We start from the raw sequence: 14,470 nt of genomic DNA on the forward strand, positions 1-14,470 counted from the left end.
CTCTAGTTTGTTATTGTTTGGTTTTGTTTGGGGCTGTTTTTGGGGGAAAAACGCGCAACGTGGACGTTGAATAGAATAGATCGGCACCGAGCATAGCTCACCTGTGCTCCCCCCCTGCTCCACAAAAGAGCAGATAGAAACACCTGTGCCCCCGCCCCCGCCATCCTCACCCACCGACGCGCCATCAAGTGTTTTTCGTTTCAGTTCTTGCGAGGGTTTTTTCAAGATAGCATCTGGTTGATCTCAATGTGGTGATCTGGCAAACACGACAGCACACTGATACACGCATAAATAGAATATATAGAATACTAGTATAACGTAGATAAAATATATAGCAATTTGGCGATCCATGAGCGAGGCCAAGATGAACGGACGCTCCATTCGCATCAACCGGCTGCCGGCCACCATTGTGGCCATCCTGCTGACCATTGTCCTGGTCTACTTTCTCAATTTCCACCAGGAAGAGCGACCGGCAATCTACGGCATGCTTAGAAGTGAGAATCCCAGCCGCGTCAATCTCCGCAAGATGCTCATTGCCGCCATACAGGCCGCACAGCGTGGCGGGCTCGAGGTTCTGGACGTGGCCCGTAGTCGCCAGCTGAAGGAGCGCAGCAAGGGCAAGACGGACGAGGGCGTCAATGATCCGTTCACGGATGCCGACGGCAGGTCGCATTGTGTGATGAAACAGGGCCTCCAGCGAATCTTTCCCCGCGTACAAATCTTCTCCGAGGAGGACAAGGAGCACTGCAAACAGGCGCACGGCTATGATCTGGATCCAACGGTCCTGCACGAAACCGCACAGATTCCGGATGTGACCGTCAATGCCCAGGATGTCACTGTTTGGGTTGATCCGCTGGATGCCACCAAGGAGTTCACCGGTGAGGATGTCTTTCTCTAGATATTTATTTTTTCTGGAGCTAAATGTTCTTTTTTGAATCCACAGAGGAGCTGTACGAGTACGTGACCACCATGGTGTGCGTGGCGGTGGCCGGCAGGCCCATCATCGGTGTGATCCACAGCCCTTTCAATGGGCAAACAGCGTGGGCGTGGGTGGGCAACTCGATGTCCGAGTACCTGTCCAATCTCCATCCGCAGCATTCGCCCAACAATCCGGCGCCCATCATCACAGTGTCGCGATCCCATACGGCGGGAGCCAAGGATCTGGCGAGGGGCATCTTTGGCGATAATGTTAGCCTGCTGACGGCGGCGGGTGCTGGCTACAAGGTGCTCCAGGTGGTGGCCAACAATGCCACTGCCTATCTGCACACGTCCAAGATCAAGAAGTGGGACATTTGTGCCGGCGATGCCATTCTGCACGCGTTGGGCGGCACAATGACCACGCTGAACGATCAGTTGATTAACTACGGACCAGAGGAATCGCCAGTGAATACGGAGGGTCTGCTAGCCACCTTGGAGCAGCACGACGAGTACATGGACAAGCTGTCCAAATATCGCGAGGCGCACAATGGCAAGCTGGCGTAGAGGTGGGCCAGCTCTTAGAACCCTAGCTCCCCTAGATTCTACCCCTTCCAGAGGAAACCACCATTCCCCCTCACTGAACGTTTAGGCAGCATTCAAAAATAGCTCTAAGTTTTAAAGAAGAAAACCTGTTTTTCGTAACCTCAGTGTTTGTGCGTGTGCTTCGTTTTTTTTTTTTTTGCATAATTACGTTGGTTGTGCGGCGGCGCGACGGGGTCATGAACCCGGACCAAACCAAACCGCCCAGTTGGCTCTAAATAAACTTATTTTAAATTTAACACTCGCCCTTTGAGTAACATTAAATGGGTGTAGACTTATTCTTTGGCTTTCAAGTTAAGTGCGTCTAAAATGAATGCCTAATTAAGCCAATTAACTAGCTTAAGTAAGAGAGAGATTATTAACCGATTGGAAAGTTTAGGAATATTCACAACTTATTTAATTTGATTTTTTTAATTAAACAACAGTTTTTAAATAGTCGAGTTCTGCTCCATAGCTAGCCAGGTAACGAACCACACCCCCAACTATCGATATATCACCAGTGCTGTAAATGAGCAAGAACCATTGTATTTTCGGTATTTTTGACAACCGGGCGGTATTATTTATCGCTCGTTCAACGGTCACACTGAGCGTAGCACTTTTTTGTATAAACTAAAAAAAAGCGCAGTGTATTATTGTTGTTGTTTATAATGCGTATGCTCAAATCGGTAATTGTTAATTAAATGTGCGCTACCCGCGCCCGGCATGTAATCAATCGCATCGATCCAAATGGGCGGCCAAACGAAAGAGGGGCGTGGAGATCGTCCCCCTTCTTCTCCTCCTCCTCCTGCTCCTTCAGCAAGCAGTCCACCGCTGCCCCTCCCCCTTCTACCGTTGCTGCTGCTGTTGTTGCTGTTCTTCCTAAATCTGACGCCAACGTCGACAGCGACAGCGACGGCGACCGCGACCGCGACGTCAACTGCAGCAGAGGGGGTCCAGGCGGTGCAAACGCATTCAGATACGGAGCTGCCCCAAAATCCAGAAGCGGGCATCGCCACGGGCCCAGGAGCGTCGTCATCTTGCCCACGGAAATGCAGCTGCCGAAGTACAGCGGAAAACGTACACAGCCTAAAGATACGCTGCGATGAGCAGCAGCTAACCAACTGGCGGGAGCTGGACTTTGGAGAGGATGTGACCAGTATAGTCAGCATGTAAGTGACTTGATAGCTTCCACTTGCGTTCCTTCGAAATGAATAAAACTCACTTTTTCTTATAGCAATGCCAGCAAGAATGCGATTGCACTGATTACCGCCGAGGATTTCAGGAACTTTACGGAACTCAAGCGCCTGGATCTGTCGTTCAATCTGCTGACCGAACTGGACAAGGACACCTTCGGCGATAGTCTGGCGCATGTGGAGAAGCTGAAGCTGGCCGGCAATGCCATTAGCCACATCTATGAGGGCACCTTCGATCAAATGCCCAAGCTTAAGTTGCTGTAAGTTGGAATATCTATCCGCGAATCCTTAGAAGACAGTCAAATTTGATTTACCCTTCTTACAGCGATCTGTCTGGAAATCCACTGGCCTGCGATTGCGGTTTGATATGGTTGATTGCCTGGTCGAGCAGCCGCGAAGTGCGCCTGCAGCCGCCTCCAAAATGCGAATCGCCCGGCAACTTTCGAGGTATGCCGCTAAAGAAACTGCGCGTGGGAAAGGATTTCCATTGTGAGACGCTGCTGCAGCCGTTGCTCGAGCTGATTCCCAGCCAGAATCAGGTGGCCTTTGAGGGCGATGAACTGCAGCTAAAGTGCCACGCACCACGCGTTGCCATCGGTGTGCCCAGGGAGAGCGAGGATCTGCCCACAAAGGCCTATGTGTTCTGGGGTTGGTCGGAAAAGATACGAGCGAAAAACTCCACCGAGGATATTATTTACCAGGATCCCACCAAGGTCTTTGGTGATGTCAACCTGGAGACGCGCCATTCCACCGACTCGGGCATCCTGCAGTCGATCCTGCGCATTGCCAGCCTAACCCAGAATCACACAGGCATGTGGGATTGTACGCTGCGCAGCCAGCAGGCGAATCTGTCGCAGGCCATCGTTCTGCATGTGGTTGCCAAGGGTACACTCTACTGCGAGGCACGTGTGGTGCACACCAACAAGGGCACCTACCACTGGCCCAGGACGATGCGTGGCGAGACCGTGCTGCAGGAGTGCGTTGAGGAGCCCAGCGATGCGACGCAAGCTCGGCAAGCTTCGCATGAGTGCGGACCGTCGGGTGAGTGGCTCAACTTGGATACGGAAAGTTGTGTGTACGTTAGCGAGACGACTCGCATACTGGAGCAGTTTGCCAAGGTGAATCTGACGCTGACGAAGGGTCAGAATGCTCTGGAGATTGCACGACGTTTGCACAACTTTACGCAGGCGCAGACGCAGCTGAATCGCATACGAGATCCCATGGACTTGGAGTACATTGCACGCACGTTGGTCAAGTACTTGGATCAATTGGAGCAGCCGCAGCAGCAGCAAGAGATAAGTCATCTGCTAATGGACATTGTTTCGCAACTGCTTAACCTACCCGCGCATCTCTTTCGCGCCGCACAATCCGAGCAGGGAACTGGCCAGCGGTTGCTTCACGTCGTGGAATCCTCGGCTATGCGCCTGGCCCTGGCCAGCACGCAGGCGGAACCGCTGCCGGCAGAGATGATGCCCTGGCGGGGATCGCTGGCCCAGCAACGCAATCTGTTCGTCGAGTTCTTTAACATCAGCTTGGATGCCTTCGTGAGCCTCTCGTGCGTTTGGCTGGAGCAAAGTCCGCGGGGCTTTCAGTGCAACAGTGCCAACGATACGATACCGATGTATGAGCATGGCGATATCGATGCCGCAATCCAGCTGCCCTACAGCGTGATTGGCAATAGCTCAACCACATCGCCGACTACATCGACTACATCGGCCATTCGCAGTCTCCGCTTGATGATCTCGCTGCACAGGAATGGGAAACTGTTGCCAAATCTGCGAGGAAGCCACAATGAATCCCTGTCTTCCGCCATCATAGGCATACTGGCGTACAGCAGCGAAGGTGAGGCCCTGCAGTTTAGGGCCGATAACGAACTGGATCCGGAGGCGGATGTGTACCAGCAAAGAGTTACAGTGATGCTGCGAGCGCATCCGTATCACAATCCACTGAGTGCGCCGCAGCCGGCCTGGTGGGACGCGGAGGAGCAGCGGTGGGAGACGAGCGTTTGCCAACAGCACTACCAGCATCGCACTCTGGTCATGTTCAGTTGCAGTCGCACTGGCTATTATGGCCTGCTGCAGAGGAGTCGGTATCTGAATGATTTCCGCAGCGAGGAGTCGGGCGCACGTTTCCGGCATCCACCAGCTGCAGTCTATGCGGGATGCGGTCTACTCTTCGCCTGCTGCGCCTTCAATGCGGTGACCTTTGCTGTATTCGGCAGAGCTGTGCGCATCAACAGGGTGCAGCGGCATGCGCTGGTCAATACCTGGTTGGCCCTGGGTGCACTGGCTCTGGCCTTCTCGCTGGGCATCTACCAGACGGCCAGTCAGCCGCAGTGCCGTCTGCTGGGCTTGCTGATGCACTACCTCGGCCTGTGCGTACTGCTGTGGGTGTGCGTGAGCCTGAGTAGCATGTACAAGCGACTGACCAAGACGACAACATCCGGCCAGGGACAATGCGCCGGTCAGGATATGGAGCCGCAGAGGGAGCGCGAGCGTAAACCCATTCTGGGCATCTACCTGGTGGGCTGGGGCATTGCCCTACTCATCTGCGGCATCAGCAGTGCCGTGAATCTGTCGGAGTATGCCACCTATGACTTTTGTTTCCTGCACAGTTCCACCACATTGAATGCACTGCTGGTGCCGGCCGTAATTCTTGTGATCTTCTGCGGCATCCTGGCACTGTGCATCTATTATCAGCTGAGTCAGCAGGCGGTGAATGTGCTGCAACTGCAGATGCAACAGCAGCAGAATCGTCAGTATTCGGACAACAATACCCAGGCAACGGAGCACATCGATCTGGATTGGTTGGATGCGAATGGCAGTGCCACCACAGCGGCGGTCGGTGGCGGCTCTGGCAATCATGGTGGTCGCAAGGAGCAGGATCACATGCAGGAGCAGTACAGCACACTAAGCAATCCTCTGAGCAGCATTGTCGACGACTTCGAACGCTCGAATCTCTCGCATTTGCGTGGTCACTTCATCTTCCTTGTTCTGTATGCCGGCGCCTGGTTATCGGCCGCTGCTTATGTGAATGGTGGCCAGGAACTGTATGTGCTATCCTTCGCCGGCTGCTGTTCGGTGCTGGGCATTTTCCTGCTGATCTTCTACAACCTGAGCAGAAACGATGCGCGCCAGGCTTGGTCGCAGGGCCGCGATGGACGCAGCATGCCGGCCAAACTGGTAACCTACAACAATGGCAGCCAGGCGAGGGGTGCTCACCCATCGAGCATAATGCCTGGTCCCGGCACGGCAATGATTAGCAACTCGATTGTAGCCTATAAGGCGAATCCCGGACCCGGCAGCCTGTACGAGGCCAACAACTCGGCGGGTTCGCGTTCGAATAGCCAGTGTTCGCGGAGCATGCGCAGCCAGACGCGCAGTCAAACGAGGAGTCAGCAGGAGCAACTGCTTCAGGCCAACGGAGCTGGCGGCGTAACAATAATCAACAACACCAGCGGTGGTCAACAGGCAGCCGGAGGAGGTGGTGCAGCAGCTGGCGGAGTGGCTGGCTCAGTTGGAGCACCGGTGCCGCCGCACAGCCTGAATGCCCTGCTCCATGGTTCCAGTCACGATCTCATACCTTCGGCGGAGATCTTCTACAATCCCAATCAGATAAACGTGGCCCGAAAGTTCTTCAAGAAGCAGAAGCGCCTGGCCAAGCGGAACAACTTCGAGCTGCAGCGCCAGACAATGCCGCAGATGCAGCTGCAGATGCAAATGCAAATGCAGCTCCACAGCCAGCACAGCTTGAGCGATGCCAGCTCGGAGCAGCTGTACAGTAGGCACCACAATGCCATGACAATGCTGGCCGGCGGCAGCAAGATAAATAACACCAATCTGCACTACAAGAATCAGGGCTCGCCCATGGCTGGAGCTCCCAAGGAACACGGCAATATGGGCGGTATGAGTTCTGGCGGGGATTCCATGCAGTTTAAGCGCTTTGTGCCCGCCAGCGCCTCGTCGGCGTCCAAGATCATGCAGGCCAATATCTACACGAACATCCCGGAGACGTTGACACCTCAGCATGAGGTGATCAAACTGAGAGCCAATGGACGCACTAGAACACCATCACTGTTGGATGAAACGCTGCACGAGCTGGACGACGACGAAGAGGAGGAGGAGGAGGAGCATGCTCAGGCGCCGGCAACGATGGAGGAACCGGAGCATGAGCTGGAGGAGGAAGACGCCAGTTCACTGGACGAACATGCTCCATTGTATGCCAATACATTGCCACCAGCCAGCGGTATGAGCAGCCTGTTCCGAAATCGAGGATCATCCCATCAACCCATGAGTTCCACGCCCGTCAAACAGCCCAGCTTGGAGGCCATGAATAGCTTGGGATTGCCGGAGGTCAGCCTGGAAGAGCCGCTCCTCCAGAAGCACGAGATATACGTGTCCAACTCGCTGCAGGTTACCACCAGCAACAGCATCCAGCTGGACGACGACTTTCCCAGTGTCCTCATCCGCTTCAGTCAGCAGCAGCAGTCCAAGTCACTGAATAATATCAGTGAAATGCTGGCTGGTGGTGGTGGTGGTGCTGGGGCCAACGCGCCAGGATTGGATAACCTGGGCGACCAGCAGGAGTCCAGCCAGCTGTCGGTCAACGAGGCCAGCACACTGGAGGAGCAGCAGTTGTGTCAGATCTACTCCTGCTCCAGCAGCAATCTCAGTCAGCTGAAGGGCCATCATCCGGCGGCAACGGTGGACACGGAGGACGATGGTCGTCTGCTCTCTGGGAGTCCGACGAACGAGAGCGATCTGAACTACCAAAACTCGGAGATCAGCATCCGAAGCCATGGACTGTATGCACCCCAGGCGGACAACGATCTGAATCTGACGCTAACCGATGATTTCCGCTGCTATCAATCCTCCAATGCCAGCGACGCTGATGTGGATGTGCTCAACGAGTTCGACGATGAGTTTGTGGCCGCCACGGGAGGCGAGCGGGTGACAGGAGAGGGCGAGCAGGACCACCATCATGATCATGACCAGGACACCTCCATTGACGAGCTGTACGAGGCCATCAAATGCCGCAGTCCCTTGAGGAACAAACAGGAGGCTGTCGAGCGTTTCGAAAGAGAAAGAGAAAGAGAGCGCGATCGTGAGAAGGAGATGGAGATGGATGCGAAGCCACTGAGCAATTCACACAACGAAAATCTCAACGAGACGATAGAGGACGACAGCAGCCAGAGCAGCGTGATCTCGTACATCGATCCCAGGGCGGCCAACGAGCCACGCCCCTTTCCCAGCTAGCTCGGTCTACCCAGCCCACACCTAGTTAGTTGTATATAGAATATATATACAAGATGTATAACAGCCCAACCAACCAATCCACCCGCCTACCCGCTTGGCCGGCAATCCGAAAGATTCACGTGCCAGTTCCAAAGTATTTCAGTACCAAGTTATGTACCCAACCCACTGACACTAGCCGATATATATATATATATATATATATAATATATATCCAAAGTGCTTATCTTTAAGTTCGCCCACTCAAAACCCAGCTAACTGAACTTGTAATTATAGTAAGGACTCCCTATTTATTATGACTAGTATTACTCCACGAAGATCACCAAGTTTCACATTCACCGGAGAAAGCTTCATCCAACCAGAGTCCACCAGCTGGTCCTTTGGCTATTGATCATTCATTGAAATCATTCTAAAAAAATCACCGCACCCCCACCCGAAGTCCTACACTCATTTGAATAAGTTTTAAATTCTGATAAAGCAAAATGCATTTAAATGTAGGCTAAGTTTATATTTAGATATAAATAAATGAAATGTTCACTTAAAGTAACTGGCGTTTTGTTTAACAGGCATATATTTATGTGTAACCTTTCCCAATGATAACTAAAACATTCAGAGGCATTTTCAAGTTTATAAAGAGATTACAAATGTTGCATTTATTTCGAGGACAGACAGTGAACACATTCAACAAACTACTTGTAAAGTAGATACAATTCATAATAGCAATTTTACCATATTAATACAATGATATCCGTTCAACATCGTCATGGAGCGTGAGTGAGGAATGCCGAGCATCTGGACGACGATGATGATACTTTCCAGCTCTGATTAAATTACACAACATATAAGGGTAACAATGGGCTGGCAAGTAACATCACCGGCATCACTGCGACGATCGGTTTGATTAGCGTTAAAGGTTTAATCTTAATTTGTAACAATAACAAGAGATGTGTATAAACTATAATAAGATAATACGATATTGCTGATGCCCGGACAGAGCAGGGCATGCATCCATCCTGCTCCCTGGGCCTGTTGTGCATGGTTCTCATGGCAATGCTTCTCACTCCGGTCAGGTGAACCTGTCGGCTCCCAGAGATTCACAAGCTCCGTATGGACTTCCAGCGTCGCAGCAACAAACACGACGAGGTCAGACCACTGGAATATTGGCTAAATTCACTAATATTTATGTTGCGTGTTGGAATGTCGATTTTCTCTTTTAAAGTCTGCGCGAAAAACAATGACACAATGATATCAATTAGCATGGGGTCTAATTAGAAAGGGGTTGGCCGAATGACCAAATGACCAAATGACCGAATGAATGCTGACCTTGTAGGCTTCTGGAATTTCCGTCGGCGATCTGTGTACGATCGTTCCGTTGATGTACAGCATATTGGCCGCACTCTCCTCGGGCAAAGTCAACTTCTGATAGGTGAAGCTGGCCTCCCGCTCCATCCGCTTCACGATCTCCTGGCAGGTGGGGCTACTGCTCACACACAGCACATCCGGTCCCGCCATGGTCACATAGTACTTCAGCCTCTTGGTGCCGTTGACCTGAATGAATGGAATTGATTGAATGAGTGCTTGCAGTATATACATATATAAATGGGAACGTGCTTAATAGACAATCCAAAAGATCTGCTCACAGATGGTTACTGATTTAAATAGCTATCCTTATGGATAGTCTACAAAGCTTCTTATACTTATAGTTATATTTTAACAATACCCGAATCGGCGTCACTGGATATTCCGGATAGGCCATGGCCACCGCCCGGGCGCCCTCCTCGTTCGTAAAACTGGAGATGCCAATGAAGAATTCGCGACCTAATATAATTAACACAATGATTATTAAATATAGGAAAGGAAATAGGATATCTTTTTATATAATATACCCGTGAAAAGCACATCGCCACCATCGAGCTGAGCATGCGGATCCTCGATCTCGATGACCGGAATGTCCAGCTCCTTTTTGAGGATAATGGCCATGCTCTCGGCCTCGCGACGTCGCTTGGCATGCTCCGATCTTCCGATCAGGGCCACTCCATTGCAGATGACGGCACTGTTCTCGACGAAGACGCCCTCGGGCAGCTGGTCATCCGGAGGCAGTTCGATCACATCCAGGCCAATGCTCCTCAAGAGTGTGCAGTACTGCTCGTGCTGCTGCTTGGCCAGCTGCACGTCGAACTCCCCGTTCTCCAGCAGGGCATCGGAGATTCTACGGATTCAAAGCGATTAACAATGGATCTATTTGTTGCGGCGAGTACACAAGAGCGTCTGAGTGGACAAGCGATTAAGTGGGGTACTTATATGGGGTATACTCCTTGTAGAAGTATGGCTTGACAAGGAAGTTATTAATTACTATTCTTAAACAGTTTGCTTAAACATTGCTTAATTATTGTGGGAATCTTAATCGCTGGTTTTTATTGGAGAATATGTCAAGTAAATCAAGAAATTCTTTGTAAATAGGAAAGAGTGTGCAGATTGTAAGAGAAGTCAATAGTCAATAGGTCCAATGAAATAGTAACATAAACTATATAGTTTCCATTTGGCTGACCAGCACATAGTATGGTTATATCGAGAGCAGATAGTGTTGAATACGTCCAATACAGGATCTAGGGAATGGGCGGCTTGGAAGGTGCAGCCCCACCCACTGGCATGTGTACCCACGAACGGTTGGTTGGGTGACCTAATTTCGCGCCACTGGGGCACTCCCTCCTCCGGATTCGCCAATTGCCGAGCTCCAGCGGAACGGGTCTCCACTCACCTGGCCACAATCGCATGTGTGTACTTGGGCGACATGGTCGGCGGATTGGCCACTGGGTGCTCGTCCTCGGCGGCGGAATGCAGATGCAGTTGCAGTTGCGGATGCGAAGATGGGAATTCGGATTGGATTCAGTTGGGCTTAGTGTGACCTCGTTGCGAGAATGCCAATAAAGGCAGTTCTTTTGCCGCTCTGGTCACTCTGCAAGTCACTGGAAATATTTCAAAGTTTTTGTACAACTTGGTAAGAGAAAGTTACACTCAGTTACTACATGTAGCATTACACACAAAATTATTGGATGATTACAAATTATAAATATATATATTCAGGAAACCAAATATGTTTCCATAATTAGTTATAAATTTATATAATTATATGTATTTATATAAAAATTTAAAAACGTGATTCTGGGTGAACGATCACGAACACAGAAGTGACCTTAAAAGTAGCCCGCTCTAGCGTTATCGATAACACTTCCGATAACGACTGCTAACGCATACACATCGCCAATTTGGGCATTTTCTCGCATGTAAATTGCAAATTGTGCGTGCATTTTCCGCGTTTTCCCGCGCGCACAATCCTACGGCAGCCGTAAAATTGATGCGCCCAATCGTGAAAGAGCAGTAGGCATGGACGAAGGTAAGTGCAAACGGTGGATCCAATCCCCGCGAGCGTATCACTGATGGCGGCGTCTTGTCTCGTGCAGATTATTCGGCGTCATCTTCGGCCGGCGGCGGCGGTGGCAAGAAGGCCGGCGTGGGCAAGCAGCACAACACGCTGCCTTTTTGGGGCAACGAGAACTCGATGAACCTGAATCCCCTGATCCTGGCCAACATCCAGAGCTCCAGCTACTTCAAAGGTGCGTTCATATCTTATCTCCTGCTGTTGTGAGCCTTTACACTTACCCGCCTTTTTTTTTTTGTTTTTTTTTTGCTTCTACCCAATGCAGTACATTTGTTTAAACTGAAAACCTACCATGAAGTGGTCGACGAGATCTACTACCAGGTGAAGCACATGGAGCCGTGGGAGCGCGGATCCCGCAAAACGTCCGGACAGACGGGCATGTGCGGCGGTGTGAGTGGTTTATGAAATGTAGCGCTAATCGTTGGCGATGCTTTATGAAATGTGTGAATGTATGTACTCATTTTTGGTATCCAAAATCCTTTCTAGGTGCGAGGCGTTGGCGCCGGCGGCATTGTGTCCACGGCATATTGCCTGCTCTACAAGCTATACACGCTGCGGCTGACCCGGAAGCAGATCAACGGACTGCTCAATCACACAGACTCGGCCTACATCCGGGCACTAGGTAGGTGTTGGTAAGTCGCATGAGTTCAGCCGTCACATATGCCGTCGCTTGCTCCTGCTCCCTCAGCTCACCAAAAAACGAAACCAAAACCAAACCACACCATACATCACCCCAAAAATGAACAAAAAAAAAAAAAAAGAAAGAAGGGTGGGTCGATTTGGACGGTTGCAAACTGTAATAGAGAATCTTGGTGGACGGTGGTCTATGGATTGAACAACAATCACGTTTCCTTTTCGATTTCAAGTTGTGCCTTTTGCGAGAAGAGGACCTAGCATCTCCTTACATCTGCCTGTGAAGGTAATCTTTACCCTACTTGCAAACAATATTATTTATCAATTATTCATGTTTTTGCAATTCCCGGAACAGTTCATTAAGCATGCACAAATCCATACAAACTTATTCGACTTAAATTACAATCTTCAATCCCTGCTTTTCCACAAAATCAAAGGAAAAAGTCGAAGTCTTTGGTAATTTACCTCTTAATTTTGTTCTTTTGATTCTCAGTTGATTATTTGCATGATTTTGCTAAGTTCTACCTAGCAATTGTATGCAAAATTTTTTAATTCGATTAAATGCTATAATAATTTTATATTTTATCAAAAGAAAACTCCTTGTTTTGCCAGAATGACCTTTCCCTCCAATTCAAAACACAAATTGTTCAAAAATTAATAGGCTTCAAATGAAGTAATATATTCCCGTCAATCAAATCGAGCCACTCTACCATGAAACTCATTTCCCCCTGTGGCCAACCACAAGTTCAACTCCTTGAAACTGTTTTAATCCCATGTGTCTCATTTTTATTCCATGCCCCAGGCTTTATGTACTTGCGATACACACAGCCGCCGAGTGACCTGTATGACTGGTATGAGGACTATCTGCAGGACGAGGAGGAGATCGACGTGAAGGCGGGTGGCGGCCAGGTGAGTCAACTGTATGAGCCACCAATCACACGAACCCCAACACTCCGTTGATAGAACTTGGCACTAACTCAGCTATTTGCAGGTCCTAACCATCGGACAGATGGTTTACCAGTTTATGACCAAGCTGGACTGGTTCTCCACACTCTTTCCGCGCATCCCCGTGCCGATACAGAAGCAGATCGAGAAGAGGATCGAGCAATACTGCAGGGAGCAGGGTCTGACCGTCAATCAGTTGTGCACGGGTCGGTCGACGGCGGGCCAGGGCACTGGCGGTGGCCCTGGAGCTGCTGGTCAGGATGCGGACTACCAGGAGTATCCGGAGGGAGGCGTAGAGCGTGGAAGCGGCGGTCGTGGCGGTGGAAATGCCGGCTCCCGATCCAACGCCTACCCACCATCGAATAACTACCGCAACGATCATGACGATCGTGATTACTATGCTGCCGCGTCTGGTTCGTCCTACGGCCGTGGTCGCGGTGGCTACGAGGACTACCCACCGGCGCCGCTGCCACCACAGATGCCTTATGGCGAGCGGGAAAGGGAGAGAGATCGTGAGCGGGATAAGGATAAGGACTACGATCGCCATCGCAGCAAGCACAAGAAGAAGCACAAGCATAGACAAAGCTCGCGCAGCCGCAGCAGAAGTCGCAGCCGAAGTCGCCACCGCTCCGAACGCCACGAGCGCAAGCGGGACGGCGGTGGCTACGAGCGGAGCAGCAAGAGCCGGCACAACGAACACTATGAAGAGCGGGAGCGGGAGCGACGTCATCGGTGAAGACCGATTTTACCCACCAAACAAGCCTGCTCCTTCTCAAGTTGTTCTGTTACTAACTAACTTTGTTTCACCACATAGTACTACACTTTTTTTTATTTGTCAATCCCCTATCTACACTTTGAAAGCCGCGGTCATCAGTTGCGCTTCTTACTCAGGTTAAACACTCTCCGAAGCCCCGAAAACGTCCCATAACTAACACTAAATCTAGACACAATCACACGCAGACACAGCAGCAAGGCTATATTTTGTAATTTGTGACTACACTTACGCTGATAAAATAGTTTCCAAGTTGTGTTTACGCAAATAAAGTCAAAAATTATTTGTTTAAAATGTTTATTTAAATTTTTGTTGATATTTTGGGCAGTTGGCAACTTAAAAGGAAATGCGCACGCTTGAAATGATAGATTGGATTTTTACTTTTGACCAGAGAGAACATAATACCCATCAGTTATTCTGATTTATATAATATATATATAAATCTAGGACTTCCAAATGTTTTGCAGTGTTTTTGCTTTAATGCTTGGCCCGATATTGGAGTTGTGCTTGTAAGAGCTTTTCGTTGAAATTTAATCATCAGTGCTGCGCAAATTATGTGCAGGTGACAAACCAAGATCGGCGTGGAAACTCCAACCCAGCAGACGATTTCCATAAACTTCATTAGCAACAAAAAAAAAAAGGGCCATCTCCTTATTTCAAGTTTATGTAGTCATTATGTACCACCATCGAAAAGTATCGCGTGCTTAGAAAGGAATAAGGAAAGATTGAAAGGTCCCTG

The 14,470-nt window shown here is 50.1% G+C and overlaps 4 protein-coding genes across 6 annotated transcripts; 3 read left to right on the forward strand and 1 right to left on the reverse strand.

Annotated features, from left to right (window-relative positions):
• Window positions 1-3: 3 nt before the first annotated feature.
• LOC6524589 (putative inositol monophosphatase 3) lies at window positions 4-1,757 on the forward strand. Its single transcript, XM_002100410.3, has 2 exons — window positions 4-878; window positions 944-1,757. Exons 1-2 carry the CDS (start codon window positions 350-352, stop codon window positions 1,480-1,482), a joined length of 1,068 nt encoding a protein of 355 aa, XP_002100446.1. The 5' UTR covers window positions 4-349; the 3' UTR covers window positions 1,483-1,757.
• Window positions 1,758-2,086: 329 nt separating this feature from the next.
• LOC6524590 (adhesion G protein-coupled receptor A2) lies at window positions 2,087-8,485 on the forward strand. The gene is made up of 3 exons (XM_039370505.2): window positions 2,087-2,666; window positions 2,732-2,950; window positions 3,016-8,485. The coding sequence occupies exons 1-3, from the start codon at window positions 2,245-2,247 to the stop codon at window positions 7,943-7,945; spliced, it is 5,571 nt and encodes a 1,856-aa protein (XP_039226439.1). The 5' UTR covers window positions 2,087-2,244; the 3' UTR covers window positions 7,946-8,485.
• A 75-nt stretch (window positions 8,486-8,560) lies between these two features.
• Window positions 8,561-10,863, reverse strand: LOC6524591 (N(G),N(G)-dimethylarginine dimethylaminohydrolase 1). Its single transcript, XM_002100412.4, has 5 exons — window positions 10,701-10,863; window positions 9,829-10,151; window positions 9,663-9,760; window positions 9,266-9,490; window positions 8,561-9,162 (listed from the first exon to the last, which is right to left on the reverse strand). The coding sequence occupies exons 1-5, from the start codon at window positions 10,733-10,735 to the stop codon at window positions 9,037-9,039; spliced, it is 807 nt and encodes a 268-aa protein (XP_002100448.1). The 5' UTR covers window positions 10,736-10,863; the 3' UTR covers window positions 8,561-9,036.
• Window positions 10,864-11,175: 312 nt separating this feature from the next.
• LOC6524592 (pre-mRNA-splicing factor 38B) lies at window positions 11,176-13,900 on the forward strand. 3 transcript variants are annotated; one of them, XM_002100413.4, is made up of 6 exons: window positions 11,176-11,336; window positions 11,404-11,556; window positions 11,647-11,771; window positions 11,868-12,003; window positions 12,817-12,923; window positions 13,006-13,900. In XM_002100413.4, the coding sequence occupies exons 1-6, from the start codon at window positions 11,327-11,329 to the stop codon at window positions 13,693-13,695; spliced, it is 1,221 nt and encodes a 406-aa protein (XP_002100449.1). In that variant the 5' UTR covers window positions 11,176-11,326; the 3' UTR covers window positions 13,696-13,900. The 3 variants fall into 3 exon arrangements, with proteins under 3 accessions (XP_002100449.1, XP_015045764.1, XP_015045765.1); XM_015190278.3 differs by lacking the exons at window positions 11,176-11,336; window positions 11,404-11,556; window positions 11,647-11,771 and having other exon boundaries at window positions 11,868-12,013; XM_015190279.3 differs by lacking the exons at window positions 11,176-11,336; window positions 11,404-11,556; window positions 11,647-11,771; window positions 11,868-12,003 and adding an exon at window positions 12,047-12,300.
• Window positions 13,901-14,470: the final 570 nt, after the last annotated feature.

The sequence above is a fragment of the Drosophila yakuba genome, chromosome X (genome assembly GCF_016746365.2).
Source record: "Drosophila yakuba strain Tai18E2 chromosome X, Prin_Dyak_Tai18E2_2.1, whole genome shotgun sequence".
NCBI classification, from domain to species: Eukaryota; Metazoa; Arthropoda; class Insecta; order Diptera; family Drosophilidae; genus Drosophila; species Drosophila yakuba.